The sequence below is a fragment of the Stylophora pistillata genome, chromosome 1 (genome assembly GCF_964205215.1).
Source record: "Stylophora pistillata chromosome 1, jaStyPist1.2, whole genome shotgun sequence".
NCBI classification, from domain to species: Eukaryota; Metazoa; Cnidaria; class Anthozoa; order Scleractinia; family Pocilloporidae; genus Stylophora; species Stylophora pistillata.
In genome coordinates this window covers 59,494,576-59,511,261 of record NC_142519.1, presented here as the reverse complement: position 1 = coordinate 59,511,261, position 16,686 = coordinate 59,494,576, and the positions used below count along the sequence as shown (strand labels likewise).

The 16,686-nt window shown below is 38.7% G+C and overlaps 2 protein-coding genes across 2 annotated transcripts; both read right to left on the bottom strand.

Annotated features, from left to right (window-relative positions):
- Positions 1–1,073: 1,073 nt before the first annotated feature.
- On the bottom strand, positions 1,074–1,703 carry LOC148743459 (uncharacterized). The gene has a single exon (XM_088739457.1). The coding sequence runs from the start codon at positions 1,701–1,703 to the stop codon at positions 1,119–1,121; it is 585 nt and encodes a 194-aa protein (XP_088595583.1). The 3' UTR covers positions 1,074–1,118.
- A 7,392-nt stretch (positions 1,704–9,095) lies between these two features.
- Positions 9,096–16,090, bottom strand: LOC148743458 (uncharacterized). The gene is made up of 9 exons (XM_088739019.1): positions 15,980–16,090; positions 15,481–15,608; positions 15,150–15,214; positions 13,354–13,677; positions 13,006–13,245; positions 12,592–12,715; positions 11,252–11,323; positions 10,874–10,945; positions 9,096–9,171 (listed from the first exon to the last, which is right to left on the bottom strand). Exons 3-9 carry the CDS (start codon positions 15,190–15,192, stop codon positions 9,096–9,098), a joined length of 951 nt encoding a protein of 316 aa, XP_088595145.1. The 5' UTR covers positions 15,193–15,214; positions 15,481–15,608; positions 15,980–16,090.
- Positions 16,091–16,686: the final 596 nt, after the last annotated feature.

Genomic DNA, 16,686 nt, shown 5'->3' with positions numbered 1-16,686 from the left:
AAATTTTTCAAGAAAGTCAAGAAAAAAAGATTTGATATTACCACACCACGTGGAACTCTGGGAGTTTGGCGCACTCCAACAGTTCTGCACCGTGCGGTAACAGCAATTTTTTTCCCTGAATTTTTAGACTTGCGCGACTGATTTCCTCGAAAAAGGAAAACTACTCGTAGTCTATTTCCAGTTGACCAATTCGGTGTTGTCATTGAAGACTCCAGCTGGTAAATCCTTATTTGGTTGTATTTTGAGTCTCTACGAAAATTACTGATATTCCCTGATTCTAAGGTCTTTTCTTAGTTACTAATTTAGAGCTTCTTAGAGTCGGCTATTTAAAATAGTATGTGCTGTAGGGTAATTTCAACAGATTCCCACGGAATAGTGATCTCTTGTAGTGAGTAACTTTCAGTTCCTCATCGACCTCTTGATTAAGAGATTTTTAACGAAAGGCTTATCAAAAGGAACCCAGTGATATAGGGCTGTAGTAACGGTAAGCTCCTTCGTGAACCGATCTATTTTTTAGCGAGTAGATAGCGGAGAAAAGAGAGAGACTTTCACAAAAGTATTTTTATTAGTATAAGGATAGAGGTGATTTAAAGGCTTCCAAAAAAACGTTTTCTGTTTATAAGTATCGGTAATGATCTGGCAACTGACAATTACAGAGCGAAAAAAAGCGCACGGACACTTTCGATTAAATGGCAAACAAACACTTGTTGAATGAATATCGCGACAAGCTTCTCAACAAAAACAGTCAGTGATCCTACGGAAAGTATTATTCAATTCCAGCCAAGATTCATCTTTAAAGATTTAACTCTGTTTAGTTTTAAATGGCAAGGAAAGTCGTTGAAAGGAATTTCAAAATGTATGTTTTGAAGTTTGGAGAATCTGTTTATTTGTTTATTGCAGTGGCGTTTGTAAATCATGATCTTGTCTTTTCTCCACCGAAAAACTTAAGTCAAATGACACAATTTTCCAGCTGGACGCAAAGGGATTTAATGCGGCTTTTAATTGAATTGAATTTGAAATGAATCTTTATTGAGGCATAAGATAAATAATCACATATCCTATGTTACAACATTAAAAGAAACTATATATATAAATTACAGAGAAAGTCATGATAAAAATTATAAGACTAGATTATGTTTAAAAATTAAGCGGTTGACAAACGTGTTTTTGAACCTATCAGTGTTTATTTTAGGATGGTGACTTGTCTCTTTCCTCAGATTGTACTTGGTTGATTTCTTTTTTGGCATTATAGCTCTTAAAGGGTGTGTTGTATTATTAAAAACATTCTTGAAGACACGTATGTCTTCTTGATCTAACGATTCATAGACATTAATGTGGTCGGATGCATACTTGCGCTTATAACATCGATCTAAGAAAAATTGGATTGTTGTTAATTCGGAATTTACAGCGCCAAATACGGGCAGCCCGTATAACATATTTGGTAGAACCAGATTTAGAAACAGATGGTCTACTTCGGCCTGATTGTACCCTTCTTTCCTTAAAGATCTTAAAATGAACAGGCACTTGTTTGCGTTGATTAGTTTTTCCCGAATATGTGTTATAAACCTGCTATCTTCCTGAAATGTTACCCCTAAAATAGTAAGCTCTTTTGTCTGTGGTATTCCAGACACAATAGGAAACTCTATTGTACAACCTTTCTTGCGGAAAATGATTTCCTTGCACTTAGATAGATTACTACTCATATCATTATTTCTAAACCACTGGGAAAACTGATTAATCAGTGCGATAGAATTGTCATTATCACTTATCACAGGCGAGATAATGGTTGTATCATCAGCATATTTTACCAGTACGCTCTTATTGTCCAAGTGTATCTCTAAATCACTGAGAAAGACATTGAACAAGTGCAGCCCGTTGACACTTCCTTGGGTGGTACCTTTGTTGACACTTTTCCATTTACCAATAAATCTATTGCTAATGACTCTCTGCTGCCTGTCTTCCAAAAAGCTTAGATACCAGTTAATTATATAAGAGCTTAGGCGGAGTTGCTTCAATTTGTGTGAGAGGAGATCGTGTTTCAAAGTGTCAAAAGCCTGGCTGAAATAGGCGTACCGCTTTGCACTCTGGGATATCAAGACATTGATTGACAGTATGTTGGATAGTCAGTAGAGCATTCGAACAGCTCCCTCCCTCTATGTATGAAAACTGTGAGATCCCAGAATGTTCATCGAAGGTCTCCCTTGCGTGTGTTCCTTAGACAGCTTTCTCAAAGCACCTTGCGATGACAGGTGTCACATTCATTCCGCGGAAGTCTGATATTCCCTTAGGTAGATCAACCTTCGGCAAGGGGTTCAGGTCTGACTTTTTCCAAGAGAAAGGCCAGGCGTGTGTTCTAAGAGACAGATTCCAAATCCTGGTGATAACTGGAACGAATAGCTCGGCGTAGTCTTTCCATAGAGTGTACGGGATACCATCTGGTCCGGTTGCTGTTTTCTTTATACGCATGAGAGAATTCAGGACTTGTCGCTCTGAGATTTCTGGGACTTCCTGGTCTTCACTAATCTCCAGAGGTGTTGGCTTTATGTAGGCGTGGTCAGTACATAGGTCACCAAAGTAGTCATTTAACGCATTGAGTTCGTCGTGGCCAAGAATTGAATTCCTTCATTGAATTCCTTCCGAATCGTTTTCTGTAGTGCAATGTATGGTAGATGTGCCCAAATTCGAGGAACTTAATTGTTTATTTGCAGAAGGACTCAAACTTTGCTTGACGATTTATAACGGACAAATTGTTTACAAGAATTAAGATATCAAATAAATGAAAGTTACAGTGATCAACTGTAAACACCTTGCGTTTTAACTTTCTAAGTTACTTTTTGTGGAGAATGATTAAATTATAAACGGCCAAAAATTGAAATACTCGGAAAGTCAGGACCGCTGGAGCGCGCGAATAAGCCAATAAGATTCGAGGAGTAAGGATTCCGGACCGCTGAGATGTTTGGAAAAAAATAATGGTTACTCAAAACTTTGGTGACTTACAAGAACTTCAGCTCCGTGTTGTTGTTGAAGACTCCATGTGGCAGTTCCTCTATCTGATTGCCATCCAGATGTCTACGAGTTTATACAAGTTAGTGAGTTTAACGTCTTCCTTTCCTGTCGTTTGTTTCTTTTTGGAGTTGTAAATGTAAGTTTTTGTTTTCCATCGGAGTTACTTTTTCAGGAGGATTATTAAATTACAAACGGTTATTAGGCAACAGATTGCAATACTCGGAGCGTTCTGCACCCGGGGTCTGCATGGGAAAATCCGGACCGCCGGAGCGCGCGAAATTAAATTAGCCAATGAAATTCGAGTAGTTAGGATTCCGGACCGCTGAGATGTTCGGGAAAACAATAAATGGCTACAATAAACATTAGTGACTTACAACTGGTTCAACTTCTTGTTGGTGTCCACGAGTCCAAGTGGTAACTCCTCTATCTGATTTTCAGCTAGTTGTCTACAAGCATATACAGGTCAGTGAGTTGAACGTCTTGCTTTGCTCTTGTTTATTGTTTTTGGGTGGTTGTACATTTAAGGTTTTGTTTTCAATCAGAAAAATAAGAAATTGTGACAATCGTTGAAAAGCAGAGCAAAGTGTTCATGTCAGCAAAGGACGCTGCATAAGATAGAGATTAGAAATTGGACCATCGACATGGATTGATCGGTGCCTCCAATCACTCAAAAGAGACCCAATTTCACGCTGTAAACCAGGTACGTCCTGTAAAGAATTTTGAATACTTAACGGATCGACAGCGGTTGAGCGTGGTCTGTGCTCTTATCGACAACGATATTCGTCATAACAATGGTCAAAATCCTGTTGGAATCCGCAACAAATTTTGTCCAAGGTACGATGACGAATATCGTTGTCGATAAGAGTACAGACCACGCTAAACCACTGTCGTTTCGTTTTTACCGCAATATGGACGTCAGTATTGACGAGCTGATCAATGCATTACGTGACACGTCTTGCTTGACTACGGCAAACTGGCCAATCAGATTGCAACATTACTACCAATTGTGCTTAAAAAAACTTCATCGTCGGTATGTGAAGTTTACATTCAAAGATCATCTGAAGTCAGTTAAGGCTTTTCAAGTAAATTGATGGTTAACCAGGGTCTATGCTCAAGGTGGATGACTGCCGACAAATTCCACATTCTCGTTAAGGATCAACTGGTTATTGTCTAAGACTTTCTGCGCGATAAATATTCAAAGGTTCCACACTTACAGAATCTGAATCTTGACTAAAGTAGTAAATAAATCACCACTCAATTTCTTGATTTTGTTATTGTTTAACCCCCTACAAGAGTTTAAAAACGTTGCTTTAGGTTAGCAAGACAATGGAGAAAAAAACTGCTCGAAATTTTTAAATTTGATAGACTAGACGAATAGATGGTAAGTATAGTACACGTCTATTGAGAATAGTGCAATGAACATGGTGAAGTCTTTCGCAGTCGTTAAAAAATATCTCTTAGGGTTCTCGCTTTCTCGCGACAGTGAACATAAAAGTAAGGTTCGTCACTCACGATTATGGGCTAGCTTATTAGGTAATTAAATCTTTTCGAAACTTGTGATGCAATGCGATTGCGCAATAGTTAACGCTGCAAGCGACTCTTACGCAAAACGCCAAGTAGACTATTTCATGTATGAAAGGTTCGTATTTTCTGTCTTTCAGAAATGTGTTGCTCTCAGTAAGATATAGACTGAGATTATTCCATATAAAGAGCGCACAAACGATTTTTATTCGCGAGTTGTAATGTATCAAAAAACAATCGAACAAGTAAGCGCAGCGAACGAGGTGGGTAGTACGGAACCTGAAATTTGTCACCTGAGAGGGAAAACCTTTAAAGACGATCACATTTCGCGCTCACTGCCTCCCCTTTCCACGTTGGCAACCCAGAATACCTCGCGTTAGCAAATGAAACAAATTCACCGATAAAAATTAGAAAGTTGAATTTGAAAATTCCAGTCTATTGAAAACCCTCCCACCCTATTCCATTACCTTCATGGTTCACTAACCTACCATGCGTGAGTAGGTTAGTAAGATGTGATGTGACAAGTAGCAATACTTGTCACATCGCGCGTCAATAAAATAAGCACAAGCATTGGTATAGACATTGTTTACTTACAGTTCGGCCAACTCTGTGTTGTTGTGGAAGACTTCAGGTGGTAGCTCCTCTATTTGGTTTGTATCCAAGTCCCTAAAAGGAGGATACATCCTGCACTGAGGTTGAACATTTAACCTCCTCCTTATTGTTGTTGTATATTTTCTCAAGATTAATACTATAATAGTCATCTAAAAACGTGTGCTCTCATGTATGTAAAAACGGATATACTTTTTACTCACAGCCTTTTTAGCTTAACCAACTGAGAAAAGGAGTCACCTCGCAATTTTTTAAATATAAACTAGTGAGCAGAAATTCTGCGAACAGTAGTTGTAAAACTTCTTTATTCTCTAACGCGTTCCGTCTAACTGTCGTAGATTTCTTCAGGGAGTTTTACTAGTATAACTAAACGCCTGTAAAAACACCTCTAAACGCCTTTAAAACCGTGGTCCCCAAAATATTTTTGTCACCTAGCCTTACACGTTTTAAAATTTTTCACAAAACTTTGCCTGTTCCTGTTGGTAAGTCCGGCCAAGCCTCTATGGTCATTGGCCCCCGTAACTCTGGCTTATAAACACAGGCGTTTAGTTGTACTTGTAAAACTTCCTGAAGAAGTCTATGACTACGACACTTGGAGTCGGAGAATAAAGAAGGATCAACTAGTTACTATCTGTAATGTATTGCGTTACACAGCTTTATAATTACCACTGTAAGGACAATCCCTATTAATCAATCGTGTTGTAAATCTACTTTCTTAAATAAAAGTAGAATAAAACATCACGGAGTATTGTGTGCTAAATATATCTTGATCATCTAATAAACACTCTACATTGTCCAAGACTTGATCAGCGATAGATATTCAAAGGTTCTCCACTTACAGCCTCTGCAGCTTGACTAATGGAGTAAATAAATCACCACGCAACTTTGTGATGTTGTTTTTATTTAACCATCTATTGGTGGATAACAAGATAAAGCAGTCAAAGCATGTACAATTGCTCTCAGTTTTCAAATTTAAATAACGAACCAAGACTAGGGAAATAGAACGTCATAGAGGGTAAATATAACTATAGTACGCTTTTTTTTGTCAGTCGCTTTTCTATTGTGGTTTTCGCGATGATGAACACAAAAGTAATGTTCCCTCTCTCACGACGACTATGGTTTCGTTAAACAGTATGTCGATTATTTTATAATTAATAACGATAACGATCATGACAGTAAAAAAACAACTTGTCAAAATCGAGCACAAACTTGTTAACCGCCTTACAATTTGACCAATTCAGTGTTGTCGCTGAAGATTCCTGATGGTAGCTCCTCTATCTGGTTCTCCTTTAGGTTCCTATAAAAATAATACATAATGAATTTTTGGGTGGAACTTTTTAAACGTCCGTTAATTATCGGCATCTCTTCAAATCTTGAGGAAATTAATTCAGTCCTGTACTAGGTTTGCGATCGTTAACTTTTTCAATTTTATTTTCTGTAAGAAATGGCACGATCTGAAACACAAAATGGCTGATATAAGAGTACCAATTTTCACTTACAGCCATTGCAGCTCCATTAACTGAGAAAATAAATCACCACTCAACTTCTTGACCTTGTTACCGTCTAACCATCTGTAAATGTTGAAAACTTTGACTTACCATCATATAGGAAAATGCGACTGCTAAACTGGTAAAACTAAAGAACGAGGTGGGTAGTACGGAACCTGAAAGTTGTCACCTGAGAGGGAAAACCTTCAGAGACTATCACATTTCGCCCTCTTTCTGCCTCCCCTTTCCACGTTGGCAACGCAGAATACTTCGCATTTGCAAATGAAACAAATTTACCGATAAAAATTGGAAAATGGAATTTGAAAATTCCAGTATATTGTCATTTATGAAGATGGAAGGATGCTCTACTCCTCTCTGTCAATATTGCCGATCTGAAAACCCTCCAACCCTATTCCATTACCTTCATGGTTCACTAACCTACCATGCATGAGTTATGTAGCAATTCTTGTCACATCGCGCTTCAATAAAATAAGCACAAGCAGAGGTATAGACCTTAGTTACTTACAGTTTGACCAACTCTGTGTTGTTGTGGAAGACTTCAGATGGTAGCTCCTCTATTTGGTTTGTACCCAAGTCCCTAAAAGAGGATATATCCGGCATTGAAGTGAAACTTTTAGCTTGCTGTGTATTGTTGTTTTATATTTTCTTAAGATGACTTCATTAATAGTCAGCTAAAAATGGGTGTTCTTATCCATATAAAAACGGATATACTTTTCACTCACAGCTTTTTCAGTTTGACCAACTGAGAAAAGGAGTCACCTCGCAACTTCTTGATCTTGTTATTACGTAACCATCTGGAAGTGTTGAAACTTTGTCTCATAAGAAATTATCAGTGTTCTATTGATAAACAGAGGGAAGAGGCGGGAACTACACAGCCGTAACATTGGGATCTGAGAGAGAACACATGCATGTACGACTTTCTTTTGTGTTCTCCCTTTCTGTCAAATTTGCTAAAAACGTAGAAACCCTGGAACATTCGCGTATTTTCGAAGTCTTAGCTCGCCGTAATCCCCTGTATACTCTTTTAGTGAGTAATTTTTAGTTTATTATAGACCACTTGATTAAGTAAGAGAATTTTGACGAAATGCTTCCTAAAAGGAACCGAGTGATTTTGGGCTGTAGTAACGGTAAACTCAACCTTCATGAACCGATCAATTTTTTAGCGAGTAGATAGCGGAGAAAAGAGAGAGACTTTCACAAAAATATTTTTATTAATTTAGTATAATGATAGAAGTCATTTAAAGGCTTCCAAGAGTATATACAGGTTAGTGAGTTTAACGTGTTGCCTTCCTGTTGTTTGTTTCTTTGTGTAGTTGGAAATGAACGCTCCTCTATCTGGTTCTCCTTTAGGTTCGTATAAAAATGATACCTAATGAGTTTTTGCTTGGAACTTTTTAAACGTCCGTTAATTATCACCGTTTTTTCAAATCTTCAGGAAATTAATTCAATCCCGTACTAGGTTTCCGGTAGTTAACTTTTTTAATTCTATTTTCTGTAAGAAATGGTACGTTCTGAAACATAAAATGGCTGATATAAGAGTATGAATTTTCACTTACAGCCACTGCAGCTTGATTAACTGAGAAAACAAATCACCACTCAACTTCTTGATCTTATTACCGTCTAACCATCTGTAAACGTTAAGAACTTTGTCTTACCATCATATAGGAAAATACGACAGCTAAACTGGTAAAACTAGGGAAAGTGGTGCGTAGTACGGAACCTGAAAGTTGTCGCCTGAGAGGGAAAACCTTCAAAGACGATCACATTTCGCGCTCTATCTGCCTCCCCTTTCCACGTTGGCAACCCAGAATACTTCGCGTTTCCAAATGAAACAAATTTACCGATAAAAATTGGAAAATGGAATTTGAAAATTTCAGTATGTTGTCATTTATGAAGATGGAAGGATGCCCTACTCCTCTCTGCCAATATTACCGATCTGAAAACCCTCCAACCCTATTCCATTACCTATATGGTTCACTAACCTACCATGCATGTGTTATATTATAACATAACCAAAGTAAAGCACGCGCTCTGATTGGTCAATTTAGCGTCCCCCATTTGCCCATGGGTGTACGCTGGTGACGTGAGCAAATGCAAAGACTATTTTTCCGTGCGCGCTTGTTTTTTCTGGTCACGCAAGATTTGTTAAATAAAAGGGAACTCTTTAGCTACAATGTATCAATGTTATGTTATAAAACAAATGGTAAACAGCACAGCGTACACTATTGAGTTATGGATGCACTTGGGAGGTTTGCTAAGCAATCAAGAAGCTAGAGTCGCTCTCGGCTATCGCCTCGAGCGACTCTTACGCTTCTTTCGTGCTTAGCAACCTCCCGCGTGCATCCATAACTCAATAGTGTACGCTGTGCTGTTTACCATTTGTTAATTGCAATTCTTGTCACATCGCGCGTCATTAAAATTAGCACAAGCTTAGGTATAGGTATTAGTTACTTACAGTTTGACCAACTCCGTGTTGTTGTGGAAGACTTCAGGTGGCAGCTCCTCTATTTGGTTTGTACCCAAGTCTCTAAAAGGAAAATGTATTCCGCATTGAGGTGAAACATTTAACTTCCTGTGTATTGTTGTTGTACATATTCTCAAAATGAATTTCATAGGAGAGCTAAAAATGGGTGCCCTGATATATGTAAAAACGGATATACTTTTCACTCACAGCCTTTTCAGCTTGACTAACTGAGAAAAGGAGTCACCTCGCAACTTCTTGATCTTGTTATTACGTAACCATCTGCAAGTGTTGAAACTTTGTCTCACAAGAAATTATCAGTGTTCTATTAATAAACAGAGGGAAGAGACGGGAACTACAGAGCCGTAACATTGAGATCTGAGAGAGAACACATGCATGTACGACCTTCATTTGTGTTCTCCCTTTCCGTCTCTCCCCCCTCCCCTCCGCCCCTTGGACACAAGCCATGGAGAATACCTCACGCAAACAAATAAAGCAAGTTCGCTAAAAACGTAGAAACCCTGATACATTCACGTAGTTTGGAAGTCTTAGCTCGCCGTTTTCCCCTATATTCTATTTTAGTGAGTAATTATCAGTTTATTAAACAACAACAAACATATGAAACATATGTGTGAACTGCGGTTATGAGACGTATATGAGAACGATCCTTCGCAGTAAAGCACTATTTGAGCAATAGTGGAAATCAGACCTGAAAAAAATTTCAGGCCTGTACGGGATTCGAACCACTGACCTCTGCGATACTAGTGCAGCGCTCTACCAATTGAGCTAACAAGCCAACTGGGAGCAGGCCATCAAATTAATTCGATATAAACCCGTAGATGATAAATCAAACAACAACAAACATATGAAACATATGTGTGAACTGCGGTTATGAGACGTATATGAGAACGATCCTTCGCAGTAAAGCACTATTTGAGCAATAGTGGAAATCAGACCTGAAAAAAAAAAAATTTCAGGCCTGTACGGGATTCGAACCACTGACCTCTGCGATACTAGCTGCACTAGTATCGCAGAGGTCAGTGGTTCGAATCCCGTACAGGCCTGAAATTTTTTTCAGGTCTGATTTCCACTATTGCTCAAATAGTGCTTTACTGCGAAGGATCGTTCTCATATACGTATCAGTTTATTATAGACCACTTAATTAAGTTAGAGAATTTTGACGAAATGCTTCCCAAAAGGAACCCAATGATTTAGGGCTGTTGTAACTGTAAGCTCCTTCATGAACCGATTAACCTTTTTAGCGAGTAGACAGTGGAGAAAAGAGAAAAACTTTCACAGAAATACTTTTATTAGCGTAATGATAAAGGCGATTAGAAGGCAAACAAACTTTGAGACATTTTCTCTTTATAAGTATCGATCATGATCTGGCAACTGACAATTACAGAGTTTTCTGTAGTGCAATGTATGCTAGAAATGCCTACATTCGAGTAACTTGCCTGGAGTGTGTATTTGCAGAAGGACTCAAAACTTTGCTTAACGATTTATAACGGAGAAATTTTTTAGGAAAATTAGGATTTTAAATGAAAGAAATTTCCAGTGATCAACTGTAAACACCTCGCGTTTTAACTTTCTGAGTTACTTTTGTGGAGAATAATTAAATTATAAACGGCCACAAATTGAAATACTCGGAAAGTCCGTACTGCTGGAGCGCGCGGAACAAGCCAATAAGACTCGAGAATTAAGGATTCTGGACAACTGAGATGCCTTGGAAAAAAAATAATGGTTATTCAAAACTTTGATGACTTACAAGTGGTTCAGCTCCGTGCTATTGTTGAAGACTCCAGGTGGCAGCTCCTCTATCTGATTGTTCTGTAGATCTCTACGAGTATATACAGGTTAGTGAGTTTAACGTGTTGCTTTCCTGTTATTTGTTTCTTTGTGTAGTTGGAAATGTAAGTTTTTTGCTTTCCATCGGAGTTAATTTTAGAGGAGGATTATTAAATTACAAACGGTTTTTAGGCAACAGATTGCAGTACTCGGAGCATTCCGTACCCTGGGTCTGAATGGGAAAATCCGGACCGCTGCAGCGCGTGGATTAAGCCAATAAGATTTGAGGATTAAGGATTCTGGGCCGCTGAGATGCTTAGAAAACAAATAATGGTTGTTCAAAACTTTGGTGACTTACAAGTAGTTTAAGTCCGTGTTTCTGTTGAAGACTCCAGGTGACAGCTCCTCTATCTGATTGTTATTTAGATCTCTATGAGTGTATATAGGTTAGTGAGTTTAAAGTGCCTATGACATGTATTTTTTCTCTCGGTCTTTTTTAGCCTGATGCATATAAAAAAAACGATTCTAACCTTCAATCTGGCAGAAACGTTTTCAAACTTGAATTTTTGCGCTCTAAAAGGTACTATTTTCTGGTGAAAATTGTCTCGGAATCTGGGACCTAGTTCACGGCTTTCGTGACGTAATTTTGTGTACACAAAACACTCAGTTGCGGAACGTGTGGAGGTGAGAGCCGAGTCATTCATTCATTTGAGCGAGTGTCACTCTGCTGATTCTATAAATTATAGAATCACTCTTTTTGCCGCTCTGTAATCCATGTTGGTTTCGATGGCTGTACACAACTTAGCGTCACGAAAGAAAATCACGTGACGTTCTGGCCGCGAGGAAGAGTGGACAATTTCGTTCGCAGGCAGCGCGTGTTTTGAACTACAAAAATGGGGTTTGAAGACATTTCCGCCTGGATTGAAGTTTAAATTCGTTTTTTATATGCATCAAGCTAAGAAAAACCGAGAAAACGTCTTGCTTTCGTGTTGTTTCTTTCTTTTTGTAGTTGGAAATGTAAGTTTTTGTTTTCTATTGAAGTTACATTTTGAGGACGATTATTAAATTACAAACGGTTGTTAGGCAACAGATTGTAACACTCGGACTACTCCGTACCCGGGGTCTGAATGGGAAAATCCGGACCGCTGGAGCTCCCGAAATTAAATAAGCCAATGAAATTCGAAGAGTTAGGATTTCGGACCGCTGGGATGTTTAACTTTAGTGACATTTGGTTCAACTTCTTGTTAAACCGCCTCCCGGTTAGCTCAATTGGTTAGAACGCCGGATTGTGTTGTGCGGGAGGTCGAGGGTTCGAGCCCCGGCTGGACCGATACTCATTGTCTTAAAATAAATGAGGAGAATTTGCTACCTTTCTATAATCAAAAAATGGATAGATATTCAAGTCTTCTCGGTTAAGGACGAATAATCCGTAGGCCCCGTCTCCTGCAGGGTTAGGGGTAGGAGACGTTAATTTCCCGCGCAGGAGATTACTGTGTAGTGGTTGTCCTCCCCTGGGGTGGGATGGGTGGAAATTGGCCCTGAAAAGCCCCCCTGGGGAGTGGTCAAGTAACGTATGTATGTATGTATGTATGTATGTACGTTGGTGTCGGAGAGTCCAGATGGTAGCTACTCTATCTGATTTTCACCAAGATAACTACGAGTATATGCATGTTAAACAAAAAGAGTTGAAAGGCTTACAATTTCGCAGTAGAAAGGGGCAAGTCCCATGGAACTGACTTTAAATGTTTTCCTCTGCATTCAATGCGGGTAGCTGCACTCATGATTCCAACTGCTGTGGTGCATTTGCAAGGATTTGGGCAGCCTAGAATATGGCAAGAAAACATGTTTTTATTTACCTGCTGTTTGTTGAAATTTAGGTTTTTTGGTTGTACTTGCTGAGTTTCGCTCTCGTTATCTCGTGCATCCTCAATACTATTTCAATGTTGTTGGGTCGCTTAAACGATAATGTCAATCTCGCAGTTGCGAAGGCAGGTGAAAAAGCTTTAGGATTTGCTCATTTCACCAGCGAGGCATGGAAACTTTGCAAATGTGCAGTGTATTTCCTTCTCAGCCCTATTGGGTTTACAATCAAATATTTCCAAATAAACTCACTTTCATTGACAAGACGAATTTCTTTTTTTTCATGTCTGTCCACTTCACAGCTGTACTTATCATAGTTTTCTCCAATAATGTTCAGCTGATACTGTACACTTGTACTGTTCTGTACCACTGTGCCGTTCTTTCTCCAAACAATAATTGGTGCCGGTGCACCTTGTGCTGGACACCATAGAGACGAGGTTCGGTTAAAAAGAACAAACTGAGTTGTAGCCACGTTGTCAAGGTTTGGGTAGACTAGAAGGGAACAAATTAATGACATATACTTACACCTCTGTCATGTTCTGTCGACTTAAAAACATTTTAAAACAAATTGTTTTAGTTTGTAACTTCAGCAGACAATACCTGTTATGTTAAGTGTTTTGTTGATGTACGAGCCCCAAAACCTGATTTTATGCTTGGAAAAACCAAACTTTCTGATCCACAAGTTTTGTCCACTAGATCGCACAATACCAGAAATGTTCCTTCCACAAAATCTTCCAAGAAGATTGGCAGACTTGTTGTATCCATCGCGAATCGCAAGGTACATATCATCAAGGCATGGTGTTGGATGTGACGTCTCCAAGGTGAAATTGAGTTCTACATAATGGCCCTTTGGAGCTTGGAAAAGTTGACTTGAGTTAAACGATGGGACAACTCTCTGAAGGCTTACTTCCGCTATTGGCACAACTGCAAGGAGAATCAGAGTAAACGAGAGGACAAAAAGAAAAGTTCCCCGCCCGGGTCTTGGTATATGTTAATTTCGCCGGAGCATTGCAAGACAGCACCTCGAATTTTCCAGAAACGTTCAGAACGGAGACTAGAACCGACGGGACGTTTCATTGAAAGCCATATATAACAAATTACGCCGTCATTGGTTATGTCCGTGAGAACCTGTATTAGTAAGATAAAGGTGAGGATATGACTTCCCACCTGCAAGAGCTGATACATCCGCATCGACAAGAAGTAAAAGGAAAGAAACCACACAGACTATTTATATCTTGGTTTTGGAGGGGTTCAGCCGGAATACTTGCATATACTTTGAAACCTCGCTTGATCTGTTAAATAGTCAGGGATATTTAGACGTAATTTATCTCCTGGTTTTTAATATCAAGCACAAGAAACATATTGCTCGTTTCAGCATCATATTAAGTGCAAGATATTAACCGGCGAGAATGTATCGCGCACCGATTGGAATAAACGAGCGGATAACAAATTTATGTTTGTAGACATGTAGACCTCATCCTATGTTCTCGCGTAATTGGTATGGAGATATTGTTTTCCGTAAAATACACATATGATCTTTTCTTTCGATCTTTCGGTTCACTACTGATTCATTAACCTTGCGATGAGATTTTCTACAAACGCATTTTTAATAAACTTGTCTCTCCTCATGACGGATATAAATGACATTATTACGTGAGCGCACCTTTGATGCCGAACATCAACAATAAAAATAATTTGCTTTCTCTAGGCGCAGGGGATACGGCTGGTTGCTTAATAATGAGAGAAAAAACTGTTTTGCAACACGATTTGGTTGGAAATTAAACAAAGAGCCATTAAACTGTATTTTGCTCAGCCAAACGCTTGCGCTGCATAATTTGAATATTTTTTATGTCACGGACATGGTCTGCTGCTGGCTTATAAGCCCGTTCCTACTCATGGAAGGATCGTAGACCGAAAAGCCGTGAAAGCGACGAAAGTAGGACCTATGTGCTGGATGTCACCTAATTTAAGAAAAAGCAGTGGAACATGTTTCGGGTCCCCGTCCAACAGTTTCCTTCCGCCAAGTGTTTCTATCGCGCTGAGGTTCCTAATCTTCTCGCGAGTGCCTTCTATTCAGACCTAAACATTTAAGCAACAAGGCTAGATAAGAGCAGATGATATAACGAATTTGGGAAAATAAATGACATTTTTAAACGTCATGTTTCGACAGTAACTACTGCCATCTTCAGTTAAAAGTATTACTTCGTAAATATTTTAACTGAAGATGATGGTGGTTACTTTCGAAACATGTCTTTTAAAAACGTCATCTAAGCAACAAGTGCAGGGCAAGATACCTTGAGTCTTATATCAGCTTGTGATTTGCTTTGGAATAAACTCATGTGAAATATTTATTCTTTTGGCTTGATATCCTTTTTAATAAACATAAAAGTGCTTACAGAAAGCAATTAAGAAACCCCATATGGTCCTTCTAGACGCCATCTTCTTGTTTTCAGTTGTTAAGCTGAGGGAAAGTGAAAATAGTCACTTGCGTGTATCCCTTCATATAACATTTTAGTACAACTTAGTTTATGTACATGAATTAAGTTGAAATATCTGATAAAAACAAAAGCCTTTTCCTTTTTTGCTTAAATCGCCGTACATGTTAGCGGAGGCCATATTGAAGGCACCGCTCTGCACATTTGCAATTCGAGAACAATTTAAATTACCATATTCGGTTCATGTCATGACGGTAACTAAGGAATTTTATAGCATTCCAGTTACACTTACCTTTCCAGGCTTACCTTTGCAATTACATTTCCGCAGTAATATTTCAGGTAATTACTCCAAAGATTACTTATTTCTTGTTCTTCCGATTTAGTTGTCCGCGCCACCAAGCACGTGTCTTCAACAACTGACTGAACACGAAAATGTAAATATGTTGTTATAATTCTTATCTTATTCCAGCGGAAAGAGCCTGAATAACTAACACACCACTATTTATAATAACACATTAATAAGTAAATATATTATTATCATTATTATTGGAAAGCGGCATGGGAAAAGTTACTAAGTGCTTAATGTCAAGCTAACAAATCTACAGATGTTTTGTAACCCCGTAAATGGAGAATGGCTGAAGTAATTCATTATTGCCTTGAGTTAAATATCGAGGATGGAAAAAGTGCAGTTAATTTTTCCCACAGGTTTGATATTCCGCCCCTTACTCAATTACGTCTGTGACCTATTTTACTAACATTTCACCTTATCGACATTTCGAATATTAGAATACCTGGAGTATATTTTCGCTGCTCCCTCACTTCAATTCAGATCGAACTGTCGAACCGTCTTAAACAGCGTTTAATTCACATACAGAAGGCCGTCTGCATACATCTGTTCCAGATCATTATCTTAAGATGAATATTCTTACGAAAGCGCCATTCATTTATTTCAAGTCACTAAGGACGACATCTGTAAAGAAGACGTCACCGAAATTGTGTGCGCGTGAGCAGCGCACACAAGTTCGGTAACATAAGTTAAAATGTCGTCAGTAAATCACGTGGACTTTTTTTCGAGGTGTGCAACTTTTTTTTTTTTTTTAGTTTTTGAGTAGCATTTTATTTGGCGGTCGTTGGTATTTACTGTCTTTACCGCGAGTTTACCGTTTACTGTGTTACAAATAAACGTGTTTGTTTGATTTCAGTTTCTGCTTCCGAACGACATTCTTAAACATCTGCGCATTAACGTCAGCAATTGGGCCTTAAGCCAGTTTTGCGTTTCTATAAATATAGTCGTCACGGTAATGAGTGACACATTACGGGCGTTTAAGAAAACATTGTTGGTTTGACAATAAAAAGGAAGTACTTTCTTCCAGCATCTTTCAAAATGCCGTTAGCGTTCAGAGGAGTCTCCTCTCCTCCCTCCCTCGGGGACGTTCATAAATTTCTGGCTCTGCCAGAAGGGGGATGCTATTAGAAAGTTGTCTGATAAGTGACGTGA

Bases quoted from the DNA above. Each gene is read 5' to 3' on its own strand.
- LOC148743459 (XM_088739457.1), bottom strand. From the start codon at position 1,703: ATGAGTAGTAATCTATCTAAGTGCAAGGAAATCATTTTCCGCAAGAAA.
- LOC148743458 (XM_088739019.1), bottom strand. From the start codon at position 15,192: ATGGCGTCTAGAAGGACCATATGGGGTTTCTTAATTGCTTTCT. The intron at 13,246-13,353 runs GTATTGTCTGCT...GTTCCCTTCTAG, and splicing joins CAAAACACTTAACATAACAG to TCTACCCAAACCTTGACAAC. The intron at 10,946-11,251 runs GTAAGTCACCAA...ATATACTCGTAG, and splicing joins AACACGGACTTAAACTACTT to AGATCTACAGAACAATCAGA.